Genomic DNA, 21,174 nt, shown 5'->3' on the forward strand with positions numbered 1-21,174 from the left:
AGCTGATCCGATTATAAAATATAAAGAGCATTTAATGTCTAGCTGTCACAACTTTGGTGGTGTTAAAATTGTTCAGGTGGGTTTAGGTGTTATCAACCTGATTGATCAGTTATTAAGTTTCCTCTCAACTTTTTATCTAATGGTTTTAGCAGTCACTATAGTCTATAGTCATAGACTAGATTTTAGTAGGGTTTGATGAGTGGTCATTTTTCTAATTACCTTTTTCTTTATTTATTAACTGATTCTTCTATAAAAACTTATCCTCATTAACTAATTGGCTACTCTAATATGTAAACCACACAGGATAGGTAATATAAATATTTTGATTCTTTTCCTCTATTGTCTTTTCATTTTAATGAGCTGAGGCTCCAAAATTTACCAATGAGTTTTTCATAAGTATTATTATAAACTTATGGATTTTTATGTATTTGATGTATTTAACTTGCTGTCATTATTCTTTTTGATTCCCTGATTTTTCTCCGTCTTTGACCAGTGGGAGTACCCATGTCCCAGTATACCTTTGCATATATACACACACATGTATACATATGTCTTTTTTAGTAAGAGAAAAAAAAAATCATGAGTTTATACTGATATCCAAGTTAAATTTAAGATTATAGAATTTAAAATTTTATATCTTTGTTTCTATGAAACTTTATGGTTAAAATCCTACTTCCTGATGATGATATGTTACTTGCTCTTTCTAAAATAGCTTACTGGATAGCAAAACTAATAGAATCACTGAATGCCATTTAAGATTTCTTTCTGATTATTTTTCTGTTTAGGATATAGCCCACTAGGGATGGGTAGTCAAAAAGCGAGAATTAAAATCACTAGAAATACTACTACTTGTCTGCATGATCATGTGTCTCTGTCCAATTGTATCTTTGTATATAGGTTTTGTATATAGGCTTACTTGTTTCTTTCTTTTTTTTTTTTTTTTCCTCCAAATTTCAGACATTATTTTTTCTTTTACTTTTATTTTCTAATTAAGGAAAAACATTTACATAGTTCTCAAGGCAAAACTGTCATTATGCTGTTGGAGAGATATGGTTATTTTCCCTGTCTTTCTGTTCTGTTACTTTCCCTGTAGCTAATTGTTATTGCTAGTTTCCTTTGTTTTTTTTTTTTGAAGAGAGAAACACACACAGCACACATTCCTTCTTCTCCTTCCATACACAGTGGTGGCACCCTATATGCATGACTGGGTTTTTTTTTTTTTTACTTCAGTAGGATATCCTAGCAATTATCCCGTAGCAGTAAATGCAGAGCTTCCTTTTCCACTTTATACCAGTACAGTAAGTACTTCATTGCATGGAATCGCTCATAAATTACTTCTCTAGACGTTTAAATTTTAAAAGAATTATTCTGAATTCTTTGTGAAAATGACTTTTTTTCCTTCTTTCCCTTTTTTTTTTATTTTACAGAAAAATCGTTGCTTATATGTATTTGGTGGCCAGCGATCGAAGACCTATTTGAATGATTTCTTTAGTTATGATGTGGATTCTGATCATGTAGACATAATATCAGATGGTACCAAGAAAGACTCTGGAATGGGTAAAGGCAATTAGTGATTCTTCTCTCATGTCTTAATTACTTCAGATAGAAGACTATAACCCATTAGCTTTTCTTTCTAACCATTCTTAATGCTTTTCCCATTTGCTTAATCAAAGTAATTCTGAATAAGAGGAAAAAAAGTCTCTACCAGCTAAATTATTTAGTTCAACCTGTTTAAAAATGCTATATGAATTATTATTATGATGATTCCCTTTAACAGAAAGACAATATGCAAATTTGTAAAGGGATTATTTATATGTGTGCTTGTTAAGGGTGATTATAAGAATTAATACCTTTTGAAAACTGTATGATCCTGTATTTGCTAGTTCTTTCCACCTTCCATTTTCTCTAAGGTGACCTATATGTTAGACACATACAGTCGAGTATGTCTTTGTTCTTGAGGGAAGACTTCACATCGTTCATTGGTAATGCCTTATAACTTTATACTCTCAGCATCCAGAAAGTTATTCTCCTGATAATAAGGTGATTAGTTTGCCTGAAATAATCCCAGTTTATACATAATTATTAATAGTGTCCCATTCATTCTCAAAACTTTCTTATTTTGGATAACTTACATAGTTACCCTGCTTAGTAGTCACTTTGCCTGCATTTAGTATACACAGAATAATGATATTTGTTTAAGACTCAATGCTTTAAAGTGCCTAATTAGAGCATTAGGGTAAGAAATTAGATTAGCTTGCTTTTCCTTTTATCTATTTGTTTTTGCTTTTCCTTTTACTATTTATTATATATATATAATAGTTGCTTATATTTAGGAAGAATTTTTTTAAAAAAAGATAACACCGTAATAAAAAAGTACATGCGAGGCAGTTTGACCCTCAGGATCTTTCTCCCATACTTCCTGTTGGGCAGAGGCTAGAATTTCATATCCTGGAGAAATATAGGCTCTGTGAAGGCAGAGAGAACAGAGTGTAAAATAGGAGAATTAAGTCCATGTACTGAATAGTGGAACTTCTAACCCTTTCCCTGCTCTTAGGATTCTAGGCATGTGTCTCCTACAAAAGTTTAGTATCACCTTCTCTAGAGGAAATATGTGGTGTCATAGAAAAGATTTCCAGATACTGTTGTTTGGGGTACCGGCCTCCACTGAGATGTCTGATCTTTCTGGCTAGCCCCCAGGACAGTGGTTTCTTTCATGGCCCAGTTCCCCTATGGTGTTCCCCGTTGTATACATGCTATTTTCAGTTAAATTTTATTTCTTCACTGTAAATGAACTGTCAGTTAATGATCAAGATCAGTTTTCTAAGAGAAAAGGATATTGCATCCATAAAACAATAATAGGATACAGTGAAAGATCAGAGACTAAGAAAGACCTTTTGGAAATAAATTTTGTTAAAAAGTAGAAGAGTAGTAAGACATCTCCCGAGAAATAGACAAAGAGACAGAGATGGTAGAAATTGGAGAAATAAGGACCTTAGAAAATCAGCGTAAGAGGTCTGGTGTTAAACTAATGAGTTTCTCTAACTGTGGAGAGCAAGGAGAATGTGCGAGACTAGATTATAAAATGAAGGACTAACAGAAGATTTCCCTAAACTGAAAAGTATTGATCTACAGATTATAAATGGCCCCTTTTGGATGTCAGTACTTTGAATTAAAAAAATAAACCCTTCTCAGTCAGATGACACATCATTGTTCATGTGGAATTTTACATATCAGTCATAAAAAGAATATCTGAAAAGCTACCAGTGTAAAATGAGGTCACATTCAAAGAAACAGGTCTTAGAATGCTAGAAATTTTCAGCAACATTGGAAGCTAAAGGGGGAAACAAGGTCTTAAAAATTCTGGGGGAAAATTATCATCAACCTGGAATTCTATTTCTAGCCAAACACCAAGGAAATGAGGGAAGAAATGGTATTTTCAGATATAGCAGGTTTATCAGTGGGGTATGTGTGTGTTTGCACGTAATAGAAAACCAAGAGAATGGCTTAAACAAATCAGGAATCTTTTGTCTCACAGGATGAGAAATCCAAATGTAGATAATCTGGGACTGATGTAGTGACTTAAGAAATGTCATAAATGCTCTCAGGTTCTTTTTCATATGTTTTTCTGTTTTTAACTGGTTTATTGACTATGCCAAAGCCTTTGACTGTGTGGATCACAATAAACTGTGGAAAATTCTGAAAGAGATGGGAATACCGGACCACCTGACCTGCCTCTTGAGAAACCTATATGTAGGTCAGGAAGCAACACTTAGAACTGGACATGGAAAAACAGGCTTGTTCCAAATAGGAAAAGGAGTATGTCAAGGCTGTATATTGTCACCCTGCTTATTTAACTTCTATGCAGAGTACATCATGAGAAACGCTGGGCTGGAAGAAGCACAAGCTGGAATCAAGATTGCCGGAAGAAATCTCAATAACCTCAGCTATGCAGATGACACCACCCTTATGGCAGAAAGTGAAAAGGAACTAAAAAGCCTCTTGATGAAAGAGGAGAGTGAAAAAGTTGGCTTAAAGCTCAACATTCAGAAAATGAAGATCATGGCATCTGGTCCCATCACTTCATGGGAAATAGATGTGGAAACAGTGTCAGACTTTTATTTGTTTGGGCTCCAAAATCACTGCAGATGGTGATTGCAGCCATGCAATTCCTCCTTGGAAGGAAAGTTACGACCAACCTAGATAGCATATTGAAAAGCAGAGACATTACTTTGCCAACAAAGGTCCGTCTAGTCAAGGCTAAGGTTTTTCCAGTGGTCATGTGTGGATGTGAGAGTTGGACTATAAAGAAAGCTGAGCACCAGAGAATTGATGCTTTTGAACTGTAGTGTTGGAGAAGACTCTTGAGAATACCTCGACTACAAGGAGATCCAACCAGTCCATTCTAAAAGAGATCAGTCCTGGGAAAGGACTAATGCTAAAGCTGAAACTCCAGTACTTTGTCCACCTCATGTGAAGAGCTGACTCACTGGAAAAGACTCTGATGGTGGGAGGGATTGGGGGCAGGAGGAGAAGGGGACGACAGAGGATGAGATGGCTGGATGGCATCACTGACTCGATGGACATGAGTTCGAGTGAACTCCTGGAGTTGGTGATGGACAGGGGGGCCTGGCGTGCTGCGATTCATGGAGTCACAAAGAGTCGGACACAACTGAGTGACTGAACTGAACTGAATCTCATGGTGGCAAGTTGACTGACACACCTCTAACATCATGCCTTCCTTCCAAATAGGAAAAAAGGAAGCAGAGCCAAATGTGCCCAGAAAGCTCCGTACTGACATTTTATTGACTAGAACTGTGAAACGTGGCTTCAGGAGAGTCTGGGAAAGCAAGCATTTAGCTTTTCCAGCCTTTGTATAGTATACAGAGTAAGGGATTTGGAAATGGCTATTGGATCATGCAATTAACAGTGTCTGCCACACAAGATTTAAAAAATGATCATCTTTTATGCACTCTTTTTTGAAAGTTAGTACGTCATATATACTAACAAAAGGGAGTAAAAGTAGTTGAAAACATTCTGAGAACTGAGGAAAAGAGAATCTAACACAGGAAAGCAATGAAGGGCCATCCCAACATGATACCTGCACAACAAATGTATGAACAACCAGTTCATATTGGAGCAGGAGAACATAGGAAAATAGACCTCTCCTCACCAAAAAGTGAGGTTGACTAAAAGTAGATAAAAGATAAAAGTAGACTAGATAGATGTTTGAACAATTGGAATCTAAAAGGTATTAATCAGTAAATAATATCTGATGTAAGAGGATAGGAACACAGTAGGAAAAAAAATATTTTTAAAAAGCAGACCTCATCATAGTACAGTTTTGGGGTCTACAATGAGCAGTATTCCCCTCTTCATAATAATGCAAAAGCTAAAATCAGTTTAACCAAAAATTGGGATAAAATTTAGTGGGAAGATAGCATCAAGGTAGTAAAATTCTTCATCTACTATAACGAGAAGTCAGTAGGTGTTGATATAATGTAAAACTGTGGAAAGAAGTGGGCTTCCCTTGTGGCTCAGCTGGTAAAGAATCTGCTTGCAGTTCGGGAGACCTGGGTTAGGAAGATCCCCTGGAGAAGGGAACAGCTACCCACTACAGTATTCTGGCCTGGAGAATTCCATGGACTGAAATTCCATAGAAAGAAATATTCTAAGAAATGACTAATAACATTATTTATCATGTCTAAAATTTTCTGTCTTGTTTACTCATTTATTTTCTACTACCATAGGATAATGTGGAGGTATATGATTTAATTTTTTATTTCCTCTAGCTTTTAAAACTTAATCTAGTTTTCCATTAAAATTACTGGAAAGATGGAATAATAATTCCCTACAATTCTGACGCAGCTCTGCCTGAAAAACAGGTAGTGAAAATAGTAATTGATTCGATAGGTATGTGTTAAAAACTTCTACATGCTGGCTCATGCTAGACTGAAGATACATTGGAACTAGATGATCATGGTCTCTCAGAGTGCTTATTATGTATCTAGTAAGTAATGTTCTAATGGATTATAGTTGATCAGTTGGTAAGTCGTGTCCAACTCGTTGCGACCCCATGAATTGCAGCTTGCCATCCCTGTCCTTCACTCTCTCTCAGAGTCTGCTGAAACTCATGTCCATTGAGTCGATGATGCTATCCAGCCATCTCATTCTCTGCCACCTGCTTCTGCTGCCCTCGATCTTTTGACCATCAGGGTCTTTTCCAGTGAGTCAGCTCTTCACAGTAGGTGGCTAAATATTGGAGCTTCAGCTTCAGCATCAGTCCTTCTGATGAATATTCAGAGTTGATTTCCTACTGGCTATTCTTTATTTAGACCCTAAATGCCAGTTACTAAGCATGGAACTTCATAAATAGTTCTAATTGGTAGTATTAGTCTCATTTACTAGATGAGAAAAATTAAACTTAGTGAAGTACTATCTTATTAATATACAACTAGATAATGATACAGCCAGGGTTTAGAAGTTGAGGTGCAAAGAAGGGTTTTTGTTTGTTTTTTTGAGGTGCAAAGGTTTTTTTGTTTTTTTTTCTTGACCATACTAAAGTACTCCCCAAGATTAAAAGGAAAAAGTGGCGAAGTGATAGTGATAAAGACTGAGCAAAAAAAATGCAATATGACAGTAAATAGGCTTTAATGACTATCATTTGAATATTTTAAAAGTGAATTATTATTATTTAGTAATTTGCAGAATTGGTCAATATATTTCATTCATTGCTATGGCTAACTTTAAGGCCAGCAATGAATGGCCATAATTGTTCTTTTTGTTCAATTTTGTTTTGATTATAAGAGTAATAATATGCTTGTTGTAGAGAATTTGAAAAATACAGAAAGATGTAAAAAAGAAACTATATCAAACCATTCAGACATAATCTGTTAAAATTTTATTAATGTATTTCCTTCTAGTCTTTAAGCTTATTTATTTTATAAAATTTAGCACAATTTTATATTCTGTCCCTGGAGAAGGGAATGGCAACCCACTCTAGTAGTCTTGCCTGGGAAGTCCCATGAACAGAGGAGCCTGGTGTGCTGTAGTCCATGGGGTTGCAAAGAGTCAGACGCCACTGAGTGACTGACAGTTCTGTTTTTAAACTTACATTAAATTGTGGTATATTTTTGTCATTATGGTTTTATTACCAAAAGATAAGTGGATTTATTGCTTAATTACTGCTTTAATCAACTTTTATAAAATGAAAATCACCAATATTGCTATGGGTTCTTTAATTTTTTTATTGCTTTGTGGTGAATTATCCCACAGTGCAAGCAGGTTTTTTTGTTAATTTAATAGTAATCATTGATCATCTACTAACATCGAAGTTTGGCCTTCTCCCTCCCTTTCTCCCAATATATTTCAGTGCCTTATGTATGCCAAGTGTGTTTAGGTTCATAGCTGTGGACTAGAGGATAAGATACCTTCTCTCAAAGAACTCATTTTAGTGAAGAGAGACCTACGCTTGCTTTCTAAGTACTGTGAAGAAAATGAATGCTATAATAGTGAGTAACATGAGAGGACCCACTTAGATAGAATAGGTTGGGAAACTGTTTCCGAGGAGGCAATCTTTAAGATTTCAGACAAGAAACAGAGAATTAGGAAGAACTGTGTTACGGACTGAGAGAAGTGCATGTACAAAGATTTCAAAGCAGGAAAGAATTTAATGTGTTCCCAAAGCAGAGGGAGCTAGTGCATATCAAAGTGAGACAAGTTACGTGAAGTGAGGTTGGAGAAATAGTTAAGTCTGATTATTCAGTGCCTTGTACAGTACACATACAAGAAATTTGAGGGTTTTTCCCCTAAAAGATATAGAAGATTATCGAAAGGTTTAATGCTGAGGGCTTTTTTGTTGTTTTAATTGAAGTGTAGTTGATTTACGGTGTTCTGTTAGTTTCTGGCATACAATTGATTTAATTTTCTATAGTATGTGCGTATTCTTGCCACCTCTTGCCAAGAATACACACACACTATAGAAACTAGCATGCTGCAGTCCCTGGGGTTGCAGAGTCACACACGACTGAGCGAGTGAACTAAACTGAGTATGTGTGTATACATATTTATGTGTGTGTATATATGCTCTTTTTCGGGTTCTTTTCCATTGTAGTTTATTATACTAAATGTAAAGTTTTCTGTAGTATACAGTAAGACCTTGTTATTTATTTGTTTTACATAATAGTAATTTGTATCTACTGATCCCTTTATCCCTCCATCCCCGTCCTTTCCGCTTTGGTAACCATTAGTTTGTTTTGTCTGTGAGCCTGTTTCCATTTTGTAAATAAGTTTGTTTGTGTCATATTTCAGGTTCCACATGTAAGTGATATCTTATGATTTTTTTCTTTCTCTGTCTGATTTGCTTCAGTTCAAATGATAATCTCTAGGTCCATCCATGTTGCTGAAAATGAATGCTAGGGTTTTGATCTAATTAAAGTTTTGAAAATAGCATTCTTTTGTCTAAATGTACATTTTCCAAGTGTTTAATATTGACAGTATGCCTGTAAATTGCATTGTCCAAAGGTTATGTGTACAACAGGCTATGTGTACATCCTTTAACTGAAGATTTTTATGGCAGAGTTGAGCATCTGGTTAGAACCTGCCTAAAACTGTTGCCATTATTACTTGGAGTTGTGAAACCTCAGTGGCTCTGCTGGCATATTAGAGTGAAACTGAAATTACTTTCTTTTCATTTTTCTTTCTTGTTTTTTCCATCTCTCCCTTTCTCCTTTCCTTAGGTCACTTCCTTCCATCTCTTCTTCCTTTACTCCTCTCTCTTCCTTCCCATTTTCCCCTTCTCTGCTCCCTTCTTTAAGTCCCCTTTTTTCTCTCTCTTTGTCTGTCTTCCTGGTGCATCGTCCACTCCTCCCTCAAGAGGGACTTCTAAATAGTGGCCAGGATTAAGAAGATTGACTCTTCTAGCTCTCCAGAGCCTATCTCAGTCCTTAATCAAGTAAGCTTGGACAGGTTACTGAATCTTAAGCCTTATTTTGCACATCTATAAGTGACCCAAATTATATGTTAAGTGAAATGGTATCTCATTTATAGCCACTCTAGGAGTAGAAGTGGATTGATGCTAGTTTGAGCTGGTGTTATTGTTGGGTACCTCGGTTTTCACAAGTGTATGTCAGTACTGCCTACAGGTTCATTGATCAATCCAGTAATCAAGTCATATTAGTTCTATCTTCATCTTCTCTCTGTTCTCATTGCTATTTCACTAGTTTGGACTGCCAACACTTGCTTGACCTCTGTCTCTAGTATTCTTCTTCCTGTGTATCCCATCCCTCCCCAACCCATTCTTCACACTTTGAGCAGAATGCAACTGTTTCTGTGTTACCAATTAAGTACAGAACGGTATACTTTAACATTTATTCAACAAATATCTTTTGATCACGTTCTAGGTGCCAGATAATCTAAGCACTAGGGATAAAACTAAGAGCTCTAACTTCATGGATCTTAGAGTTGTGCATAGGGAAGAAAAAGAAGTAGATTAACACCTTACCTTTTGATTAGTACTACTAAGATAAGAAAATACCCTTATTTTTGGCCATGTGACACAGCTTATGGGATCTTAGTTCCTGAACCAGAGATCGAACCCAGACCCCCAGCAATGGAAGCTGCCAAGTCCTTATCACTAGACCACCCCAGGATTCCCAGAAAATCTTTTAAAAATATAAACCTGATCATTTTTCTCTCCATTGCTTAAGATGTTTTTTTTAATTGTTCTTCTTTGCCCTCAGATTAAGTCTAAACTCGGCCTAATTCACAGATTCTTTTATAATATGCCTCAGCTTAGTTAGTTCCCCATTCTTGATATTCACCCTCGACCTTGCCACCAATTCTTTTTTTCATGACCACTGAATAGTAATTATCGGTGGCATATATTTTCATGCCTTTGAGGTTTTTCCCATAGTGTTCTCCCTACCTAAGTCACTCTTTCCTCCTACCTCCAAAGTGTAGCTGATTTTCACTCATCTTTCAGATCTTAGCTTATAAAGCATTGTCTCCTGAAATTCTTTAACTCCTCAAACCCAGGTTAGGGATTAGAGCATATTGTTTTAACTTTAGTTGTTTACATGATTCTGAATATTCATCTGGCAGTAAAATCTTGACTCTGCTTTACAGAACCTCAAAAAAAAAAAAAAAACCTACTGAAATACACAGACTTTATTCAGGAATTCTTAAAGAGTATTCAATCTTTTCAGTACTCTTAGTCTAAAATTTTTTTCACTGGCTTAAGTTAGACCAATTAGAAGACCTCATGTCAGAACTATGGTGTATGTATTGTCCTCCCGTAGAGTTACTTTTAGCTGGTTTTTAAACGTCTGTTTAAATTTTAATTTTATCTTGTTAAATAATTACTTATTTTGTAAGCCATTCAAAGTCCTTTTAAGGACAAGACACAGTACTATTTAAACTTCTATATTATTAAGTATTCTTAGAAAATACCAATTTTATTGTATGGATGCTCTGTAGTTTATTTAAACATTCTATTTATTAACTGTTCTTCTAAACCTGTTTTATTATAGTTAATTAGTATAATGTGAGATGGACTTAACACATAATTGCTATGTTTCTGTGATTCAGTAATGTGAGTTATCTGATTAAAACTGCTTTTATATGAGCTTCAAATTGGACTGTTTACACTCACAGAAGAAATTTGTATGAACTGTTGAGACCACCAATTAGAGATAGTATATCTAGTTGTAAAATTACTGCTTCTTGTTATAATTTCTTATTGTGTCAGATACTGTAAAATCTTAAATGATTGCTATTTATGATTACTTAAATGAATTAACTCAGATTTAGCATTTTAAGATCTAAAGAAACATCAACTCTTTTTTTTTTCAACTCTAATTTTTTTAACTAGAGTATAACAGTTTTATGTTTTCTTTAGAAGGAAATTACAATTTAAATCAGTAGATTGACAGCTGCTTAGGAAAAAAGGATTTACTGGTATTGTGTCTAACACATACATAATTACATCAAAATTCAGCACATCAAAAATTTGAGTTTATTTCTGCATAACTTTTGGCAATAGGTTTGTGAACACAGGGGGTTTAGCAGACTTCCCATATGTAAGCTCTGTTTAACACTAATTGAAAATTATGTTTAGAAGATCTGTCACACAACCAGAACTTTATGGTTTGCTCTAGAAACTCAGCTGACAATAATAGAACTACTTTCTTATATCATTTTTTTTTATTCAAGGTAACAAACATATATTGTGTCTTCAACATTTGCCAGATACTAAATAGGGCATTGATGATACAGAACTCTTACAAACATCTAGTTCCTATTCTATAGTAATTAGTGTGTTTACTTGTTGTGTTCCTTAAATTCTGTCAACTCTATTTTCCCACATCTGCCAGTGTTTATACCATTCTGTCCTAACCACAGTGGCAGCTTGTTATAATTGAAAGAATAGTGAATTCAGAATCAGAGGATCTGATCTTTCTTCATCTGGGTCTGCCACTCATCCTTCTGTAGCTTTGGCAAAATTGTGTAATTTCTCTGGACCTGATTGTTCATCTGAAAACAGGGGATTGGACCAGTTGATCTTAAAGGCTCATCATCTAGCTCTAGAATTTTGACAGTTAAATTTTGTTCCTTTTTGCCGTTATCAGGCTGTGAAAATAAAAAATGAGGGCTGTGATAGTCATGTCTGCAAGATTTGATTTATCTATAAACATTTTCCTGAAAACTTTAAATGCAAAATCTACTGATTTTCAGCCTGGGAATGTGCTTATTTTCTTTAATCTTTGTGTGTGTGTGTGTAAGTTCCTATATTTTTGACCCTTTTACTCTTAACAGTTAACTAAATAAGGCCAGTTCGGCAGTATAGAGAAGACTCTGAAACTAATGTTTTGCTGTCATTTACACAGATTAGTTACTCAGCTAGGAGATGGGAGTGCCTATTTTTAATGTAACTAGACTTCATTGCTTTCTGTTTAACATCTTTTGTGTTAGGTGTGCCATTATTCTGATAAACTGGATTATGTACTTTTTTCTTCTCAACATTACTGGTGGTAATAACTTTCCATAACTTCCCCCTTTCACCCTTGCAGGGGTGTTTTTGCTAGTTATAAGCTTATAGAGGTATTTCATATTTTCAATATAAAATTTAGGTCATATGGGACTTCCCTGATGGAGCAGTGGATAAGAATCAGCCTGCCAGTGTAGGGGACACAGGCTCAGTCCTTGGTCTGGGAAGATTCCACATGCTGAGAGCAGCTAAGCCTATATGCCACAACTATTGAGTGCATGCTCTAGGGCCTGCAAGCCACAACTGCTGAGCCTGTGTGCTACAGCTGCTGAAGCCCGTGCTCCTAGAGCCTGTGCTCCACAGCAAGAGAAGCTACTGTCATGAGAAACCTGTGCACCACAATGGAGAGTAGCCACGACTTGCCATAGCTAGAGAAAGGCTGCATCAAACAACAAAGAACCAGTGCAGCCAAAAGTGAAAAATAAAACAGGTCATTTGATAGTAAATGTTCACCTGTAAAAAGAAGCATTCAAGAACACTAAAGACAGTTTCAAAAATGAAAGATAATATAATATTACCGAGTATTTAGAAAGCTACCATTTTGTGCAGATTAATGGAATGGAATGCAGCAGACACTATAAAATATACCTAATTACGTATGAGAATTTAGTATATGGTAAAGGGGCATTGCCAGTCAGAGAAGGAAAATAGATTATGCAATAAATGACACTGAGATGTCACTTAAGACCTGACAAGCAAAAAGCGAAATCCTGACTCGAATTGATGTCTATATATCAGAAAAAAAATTCTGGGTAGACTCAAGTTTTATACTTAAATAAAAATATAAGTCTAGTTGCTTTTAATAATTTAGGATAGAGAAGCCTTTCCAACCATGACATAAAACCCAGAAGCTGTTTAAAAAAAAAGAGAGAGACTTAGTTTGATTTTTTGCAAATTAAAAATTATATATATAAAAATATTTAAATATCAAATGATAAATGACAAACTGGGAACTGAGACAAAGGTTAATGTCCTACTTTTTAAACAAAAGACTCTTACAAATCAATTTAAAAAAAGGAATAATTTTCTAGTAGAACAGTGACAAATGATAGAACTAGATAGTTCAAAGAAAAATACAATTCAAGTAGCTGACAGATTTACTTTTGTATAAGCACAGCTCCAGTCATAATTTTTTAAATGTAAATTAAAGGATCACTCATTGAATGTTTTTATCTAATAAAATATACATATACTCTTTGACCAAGCATTTTTTTTCCAGAATTTACCCTGCTCAGACATGTACTGATGCATAAAAGTAAGTTATACAGAGATACTTAATGTGACATTGTTTGCAAGAGTTAAGAAATCCAGAAACAACTTTATCCACCAGTAGCTAACTCGTTATGTTTGATCTATTCAATGAGATGAATTCTTTGTAACTTCATGTACTTGAGATAGATTAATAAATACTACATTGTTGGGTGTCAAAAGCTAGTTGGAATTTTACAGAAAGCAAATAATGAGTGGTAGAAACGTAGGTTCAGGTAAAATAATAGTTTTAATAAAATCCAAAAATTTATGTGGAATTGCAGAAGACCCAGCATTGCCAAAGTAATCCTGAGAAAGAAGGACAAAGCTGGAAGTATAACCCTTCCAGACTTCAGACTATACTACAAAGTGCAGTAATCAAAACAGCATGGTGTTCACACAGAACAGATCAACAGAACAGAAAAGGAAGCCCAGAAATAAACCCACATACTTATGGTCAGTTAATCTACAACAAAGGAGGCAAGAATATACAGTGGAGAAAAGACAGTCTTTTCAACAAGTGGTATTGGGAAAACTGGACAGCTATGTGTAAAACAATGAAATTAGAACATTCCCTTGTCCAAAAATAAACTCAAGTTCATCCATATACAGAAATAAACTCTCAGTAATTTATATTTTTCCTGAATTGAATCTGCATTAAGGAAAGCCATTTTCACAGTAATCATAATGTGGGTGTACTTAATGATGTGGGTGATTATAGTAAATTATTTGTGAAAAAAAAAAAAAAGAAACTCAAAATGGTTTAAAGACCTAAATGTATGATGACACCATAAAACTCCTAGAAGACATAGGTGCAACATTGACATACATCTTAGCAGTATTTTCTTAGATTACTCTCAAGGCAAAAGAAATGAAAGCAAAATGGGGCCTAATGGGTGTTCATTGGAAGGACTGATGCTAAAGCTGAAACTCCAATACTTTGGCCACCTCATGCGAAGTGTTGACTCATTGGAAAAGACCCTGATGCTGGGAGGGATTGAGGGCGGGAGGAGAAGGGGATGACAGAGGATGAGATGGCTGGATGGCATCACTGACTCGATGGACGTGAGTTTGGGTGAACTCCGGGAGTTGGTGATGGACAGGCAGGCCTGGCGTGCTGCGATTCATGGGGTTGCAAAGAGTTGGACACGACTGAGCAACTGAACTGAATGAAATTTTAAAAGGTTTCGCACAACAAAGGAAATGGTCAACAAAATGAAAAGATGATCTATGGAATGAGAGAACACATTTACAAGTGATGCAGCTAACAAGAAATTAATATCCAGAATATGCAAACAGCTCATACAACTCAGTGTCGAAAAACAATCCAATCAAAAAGTGGGCAGAAGACCTGAATAGAAACTTTTCCAAAGAAGACATTCTGATGGCTAACTGGCTGTTAGTCAGTTGTGTCTGACTCTGTGGCCCCATGACTGTAACCTGCCAGGCTCCTCTGTCTGTGGAGTTCTCCAAGCAAGAATACTGACATGAGTAGTCATTTCCGTCTTTGGGGATCTTCCCAACCCAGGATCAAACCCAAGTCTCCTGATTCTTTACCATCTGAGCCACCAGGGAAGCCCAAAACGATTCACAGCATTGCTAATTATTAGAGAAATGCAAATCAAAAACCACAGTGTGGTATTGGTTCACACCTGTCAGAATAGCTATCATCAATATGTATACAAATAGCAAATGTTGGAGGGGATGTGGAGGAAAGGGATATGGTATAAATGTAAATCAATGCAGCCACTATGTAAAACAATATGGAGGTTACTTTAAAAGCTAAAGATAGAACTATCATACGATACAGCTATTCCACTCCTGGTATATATTTGGAAAAAGTAAAAGCTTTAATTTGCAAGGATACATGACCCCCAATGCTAATAGCAACACTGTTTATAATAGCCAAGACATGAAGGTAACCCAAGTGCCTGTCAACAGACAGTTGACCTAAGAAGATGGCTCACTGTGTCTGTGTGTCTATAAATATTTTTGTGGGTTAGTTGCTCAGTCATCTCTGACTCTTTGCTTCCCCATGGACTATATATGTAGCTTACCAGGCTCCTCTCAGCCATAAAATAAGAATGAAATACTGCCATTTGCAGCAACATGGATGGACTTAGAGAATATAATGATTAGTGACTTGTTAGAAGAAGACAAATACTATATAATATCCCTTGTATGTGGAATCTAAAAAAATAATACAAATGAATATATATAGAAAATGAACTTCTGGTTACCTAAAGAGAGGAGGAAGGAGGGACAAATTATGAATAAGGGATTAACAGATGCAAACTACTGTTTATACACACATAAGCAACAGGGATTTACTGTATAACACAAGGAATTGTACCCAATATCTTTTAATAACCCATAATGGACTACCTGGAGAAGGAAATGGTGAGCCACTCCAGTATTCGTGCCTGAAAAATCCCATGGTCAGGGTAGCCTGGTAGGCTGTTGTCCATGAACTCACAAAGAGTTGAACAGGACTGAGTGCACAGCATATAATGGAATATAATCTGCAGAAAAAAGAATCGCTGTGCTGTACACCTAAAACTAACACAATAAATCAATTTCAATGAAAGCAAATAGTAGAAGTTTTAAACTGGAGCTACTACTGAAACTGAGTAGGATCTGATTCAAAACTTTAAATGTCCCAGATTTAGAAGAAAAGAATGTGGCAGACACTGTCAGTTGCTACCCTATAATCATTAGCTCTTGTTAACCAAACCATGATTTTGTTTACTGACAAGTTGCCCAACCCCAGGAGTTGAATAGTGATTATTCTAAAATAGTCATTTTTATCCTTTGCCAGATTATTTCATTTTCCCTGCCTTCCACGTGATACAGTTCTGGCCAATGAGCACAAGGAAAGGCTCCAGGAGGACACTTGCAAAAACTATTTTCCAGAAGAAAACAAATGCCGAAAGAGTCCTTTCCCTCTCTGGTTTGAATACTCTATAAAACAATGTGATGCTTAGAGCTGGTACTGGCGACTTGAAAAGAATGGAAAGCCAAGAGAATTCTAAGAATGACAACCTAGCATTATTATTTGGTTGAATTGCTGAAACCATTCTGGAACTATCTATTTGCAAAAATTTATTTTATGAACTAATTTATAATTATTCAGATTTCCTGTTACTTGAAGCTGAAAATATTCTAACAGAGAATTTGTGGAAATTTGTTTTTGTTAAACTTTGTATTTCTGTGAAAGTCACTCAGTTGTGTCCGCCTCTTTCAACGCTGTCAGGCTCCTCTGTCTATGGAATTCTCCAGGCAAGAATACTGGAGTGGGTAGCCATTCCCTTCTCCAGGGGATCTTCCCAACACAGGGATTGAACCCAGGTCTCCTGCATTGCAGCCAGATTCTTTACCGTCTGAGCCACAAGGGAAGCTCATATTTCTGTGTCAATTCTAAAAATTATTTTTTCCTGTCTTAAAGCAATAATAATGAAAATGTAGGTGCATTGGATCATGAAGCAAAAATAGAATTCAGATTAGTTCATGAAGGCAAAAAAGTATCTTCTCAGAAATTGAAATAACTTTTTATGTTTTTATCCTCCCTGTAAGGTTTCCTTGTATTACAAATTCTGGTACTCTCCTGTTAGGTAAATCAAAGGGAAAAAAAAATGTGAGTCAGCCTGGCAGATAAAATATTTTACTGGATTTCCCTTTTATCAGTTCTATTTCAAGTTTTAAAGATGCTAACAAAAAAATAGTAAAGTTAAATGATTATCATTGTAATTTCTTGGAAAAACTATAAAAATAACAGATTGGCAATAATAGTTGTATGTTGTACAATTCTTATTCTCTATTGTTGCAGACAAGTGTCCTTCCAAAATGTGTTCCTGACTAACATATGATCTTGTTGGCTGATCTGTTTGATTAATTTTACTCTGTGAGTCCATTTTTCAAGAATGGCTAAAGTTCCTGGCATTCAGTCACTTTTTAGCAGTTGAATCTGAAATGCTTTAAAATATTATATGTTGCAGATCTTCTGTCCTTTGCCCCTCCTGTGGATACTACCATTCAGTTCAGTTCAGTTCAGTCGCTCGGTTGTGTCTGACTCTTTGCAACCCCATGAACAACAGCACTCCATGCCTCCCTGTCCATCACCAACTCCAGTTCACTCAAACTCATGTCCATTGAGTTGGTGATGCCATCCAGCCATTTCATCCTCTGTCGTCTCCTTCTCCTCATGCCCCCAATCCCTCCCAGCATGAGTCTTTTCCAATGAGTCAACTCTTCGCATGAGGTGGCCAAAGTATTGGAGTTTCAGCTTTAGCATCAGTCCTTCCAAAGAAATCCCAGGACTGATCTCCTTCAGGATGGACTGGTTGGATCTCCTTGCAGTCCAAGGGACTCTCAAGAGTCTTCTCCAACACCACAGTTCAAAAGCATCAGCTCAGCTTTCTTCACAGTCCAACTCTCAAATCCATACATGACCACTGGAAAAACCATAGCCTTGACTAAATGGACCTTTGTTGACAAAGTAATGTCTCTGCTTTTTAATATGCTAACAGGAGAAGGCAATGGCAACCCACTCCAGTACTCTTGCACTTATTTATGAAACAGAAACACACTCACAGACTTAGAGAACCAATTTTTGGTTATCCGAGAGCCAGTGTCATGGGGGAGGGATAGATTAGAAGTTTGGGATTGACAGGTGCACACTACTTTATATTTAAAATAGATAGCCAACAGACCTACTAATTAGCACAGAGAATTCTCAGTAAATAGTAATAACATAAATGGGGAAAGAATTTGAAATGAGACACTCATATATATGGGAAAGGAAAAGATACAGAGAAGAACTGTGCAAGTACCAACATCTTAACAGCAATTTCAGGAGAAGGCAAAAATGAAATTTCAAGAAGATGAAATAATTGAAGAAATACAGATAATTGAAGAGATAAGTTTCCTAGAATTCAGAAAAGATAAAAGGCTTCAGATTGGTGAAAGGGTTTATAGTATGCTAAATGGGAAAAATAAGGGAGAACACATACTTAAGACACATTTATTAAAGTAAAACTAGGAATGTTAAAGATGTAAAGCAAATTCTTAAAGATTTCAGAAAAAGTTGGTGATCTGTAGGGAACAAGATAGCTAGCTAGGTATCAGTTCAACAGCAAAGTGAATGAAAGTGAATGACAGTAGTAAACTTTAAAAATACTCAAGGAAAATGTCTATGAACCAAGCAATTTATATCCCCCTAACTTTCATATGATGATAAAATAAAATATTATCAGATGTTTTTGCCTTGAAGTTTACCAAATGAAGGCCCATATTGAAACCCGTTTGAAAGCGAGACATGAGAAATCTAGAGGTGAGAGGTGGTAATCAAATTATCTTGAGGAAATTTATTATTGACTGAAGGAAAACATTACGATCAAAATTCTAAGCATCCAAATATGACAGAGGGGGGAAGGGGCACTATATAAATTCAAGTGTTGTGATTGGACTTACAGAGGAAAAAATGTTCTACATTATTAAAACTTTTTCATTCCAAAATGTCTTATACACAGTGCTTAAGACCCAATGGACCTTTATTTCCTTTCAAGCTCCCTTTTCTTTTCCTGTGTCATGTATCACATGTGTAGACTTCCCTGGTGGCTCACATGGTAAAACACCTGCCTGCAGTGCGGGAGACCCGGGTTTGATCCTGGGTCGGGAAGATCCCCTGGAGAAGGAAATGGCAACCCACTCCAGTACTCTTGCCTGGAGAATCCCATGGACACAGTCCACAGGGTCGCAAAGAATCTGCCACGACTGAGTGACTTCACTGTCACTGAATCACTGCCACTGTTTCTTCTATCCCATGTCGTTCTTTTTGTTGGATTCATTTTTGTTTAGTTGGACTAGCTCCTCAAAGAATTTTTTCAGATGCAGTCATCAGTATAAACTTTAATATATTTGCTGGTCCAAAAATTCCTTTATTTTGCCCTCACTATTGGGATTGCTAGTTTAATAGGAAATAGAATTTTTAGTTCCATATCTTCATTTCCAAGAAAAATTTTAAGTTAATTGCTTAGTTGTATTCTAGCATTCTTTATTACTGATAAAAGGTCTAATGTTAGTTTGATACTTATTCCTCTGTATATAATAACCTGCTTTTTCTCTCTGGAAGCTTTTAGAATTTTCTTTTAATCCCTGAATTTTTGAAATTTCACTGGGAGATGTGTGTATATGTGTGTATGTGTGTGCTTAGTACCCCAGGTCTTCCAAACAGAACACCCACTTACTTCTTTCATTCAGGAAAGTTTTCTTTATTTCTTTTTTCTACATTATTTCATTTCTCCTTCTGGTGTACTTTTCAGAGAAATTTTTTACTTCCATGGGTTTATCCTTTGTGTCCCTTAACATTTTTCTATATCTTAATCATAATTTCTATATCTTTATGCTATATATTCTAATAATTTGTCAGTTATATCTTGAAATGACTGACTTTGTTTTTACTGTACACATTTTGTTTTCATTCTATTTGATTTTCTGTTATATTTTACTTTTTAATGTCTTTTCATACTCTCTGCCTCTTTTTTGTGGAAGTTTATTTTTGTGTTACACATGTAATATTTTCTTTACTTTCTACAAGGATAATGAGTTTGTGTTTTTTCTTCAGAGTTCTGTTCCTTTCTGTGATTTATCTTTTCTTGTTGTTCTGTTTGTTCATCTAGGTCCCTCTCTTTACATTGCTGATTTTTTTTTCTTATATTATGATGTGATTCTTATCTAAACATTAAAAATTTTTAATAAAGGACTATATCAGTTAAAGAAGGTAGTTGACACTGGTTTCCTGTGCATTGTATGTCTCTTTTTTTTCAGTAGACGTCTCACTTTAACCAGAATCTGACTGACAGTTTTGCAGCCTTTCTTACAGGATGCAGGCTTATATGCATGCAAGCTTTCTTACAGGATGCATAAACAGGATAAGAAGGCAGGCTGGGGCATGTACATGGTCATCACAGCACAGCTGCCTTGTTTGCTGTCTTCACCTAACGTCTGTGGTGAAGATTTGGAGTCACTAAAGCTCTGCTCTCATTCTTACTCAGGCCCCTTTGTCCTTATTATAAGCTCCCCACAGGAGTCTTTCTCATGGTCCACTCCTGCCTTTTGTATTTGATGATTTACTCAGAAATTTTCCATCTTATATTGCTAGTGAGTTGGGCTCTCTTCCTTGGCTGTGATTTCTTTGTCAGTATAATCCCAACTGCTGTTTCTCAAGATTCCTCAGAATTTCTTATCTGTTGGTACTTTCTTGACGTTTCCAGTCCTGTTTTTTTGTTTTTCTTTTGGCTAGAATTCTGCCATTTCAAGTGGGATGCTGGGAAGGAAGAAAAATGTGGTTAAGGTTTAGCTTGCTATCTAAAACCAAAAGCCCTAACCTTTTGATTTAATAAGCAGCAGCTGTTGGTAGTAAAAATTCAACTCTAAAATGCCTACTAGGGCTAGACCATAATTTTTGGTTTCTGTATATATGTAACATTTAACATGTAATTTTCTTTAGTAAGAATTCATAAAATCTTTGCTTAAAATGAAAAGTAAGTTTTTTTCCTTCTGTTTACAAAGGAGATAACAAATACAGACTTCTTTTGAAGGTAGATATGAAAAACTTTATTTTTTTTTTAATTGAATTACACTGCTGTGTTAGTTTCTGGTACTGCAAAATGATTCCATCATATCCTTTTCCATTGTAGATTATTCAGGGTACTGAATATAGTTCCCTGTGCCATAAGTAGGACCTTGTTGTTTATTTTGGATGTAGTGATTTGTATCTGCAAATCCCAAACTCCTAGTTTATCCCTTCCTACCCTTTCTCCTTTGGTAACCATAAGTTTGTTTTCTATCTGTGAGTCTGGTCCTGTTCTCTGAATAAGTTCATT

At 35.7% G+C, this 21,174-nt stretch overlaps 1 protein-coding gene across 4 annotated transcripts in view; it reads left to right on the forward strand.

Moving 5' to 3' along the window:
• The window catches only part of MKLN1 (muskelin 1), a 367,056-nt gene that overhangs the window by 313,674 nt on the left and 32,208 nt on the right, over nucleotides 1-21,174 (forward strand). For all 4 annotated transcript variants that reach the window (XM_040259653.1, XM_040259651.1, XM_040259650.1 and 1 more), the window contains one exon: nucleotides 1,428-1,557. In XM_040259653.1, the coding sequence (XP_040115587.1) occupies nucleotides 1,428-1,557 (130 nt within the window). The remainder of the gene's footprint in view (nucleotides 1-1,427; nucleotides 1,558-21,174) is intronic.

Source organism: Oryx dammah, unplaced genomic scaffold (genome assembly GCF_014754425.2).
Source record: "Oryx dammah isolate SB20612 unplaced genomic scaffold, SCBI_Odam_1.1 HiC_scaffold_18, whole genome shotgun sequence".
Classification (NCBI taxonomy): domain Eukaryota; kingdom Metazoa; phylum Chordata; class Mammalia; order Artiodactyla; family Bovidae; genus Oryx; species Oryx dammah.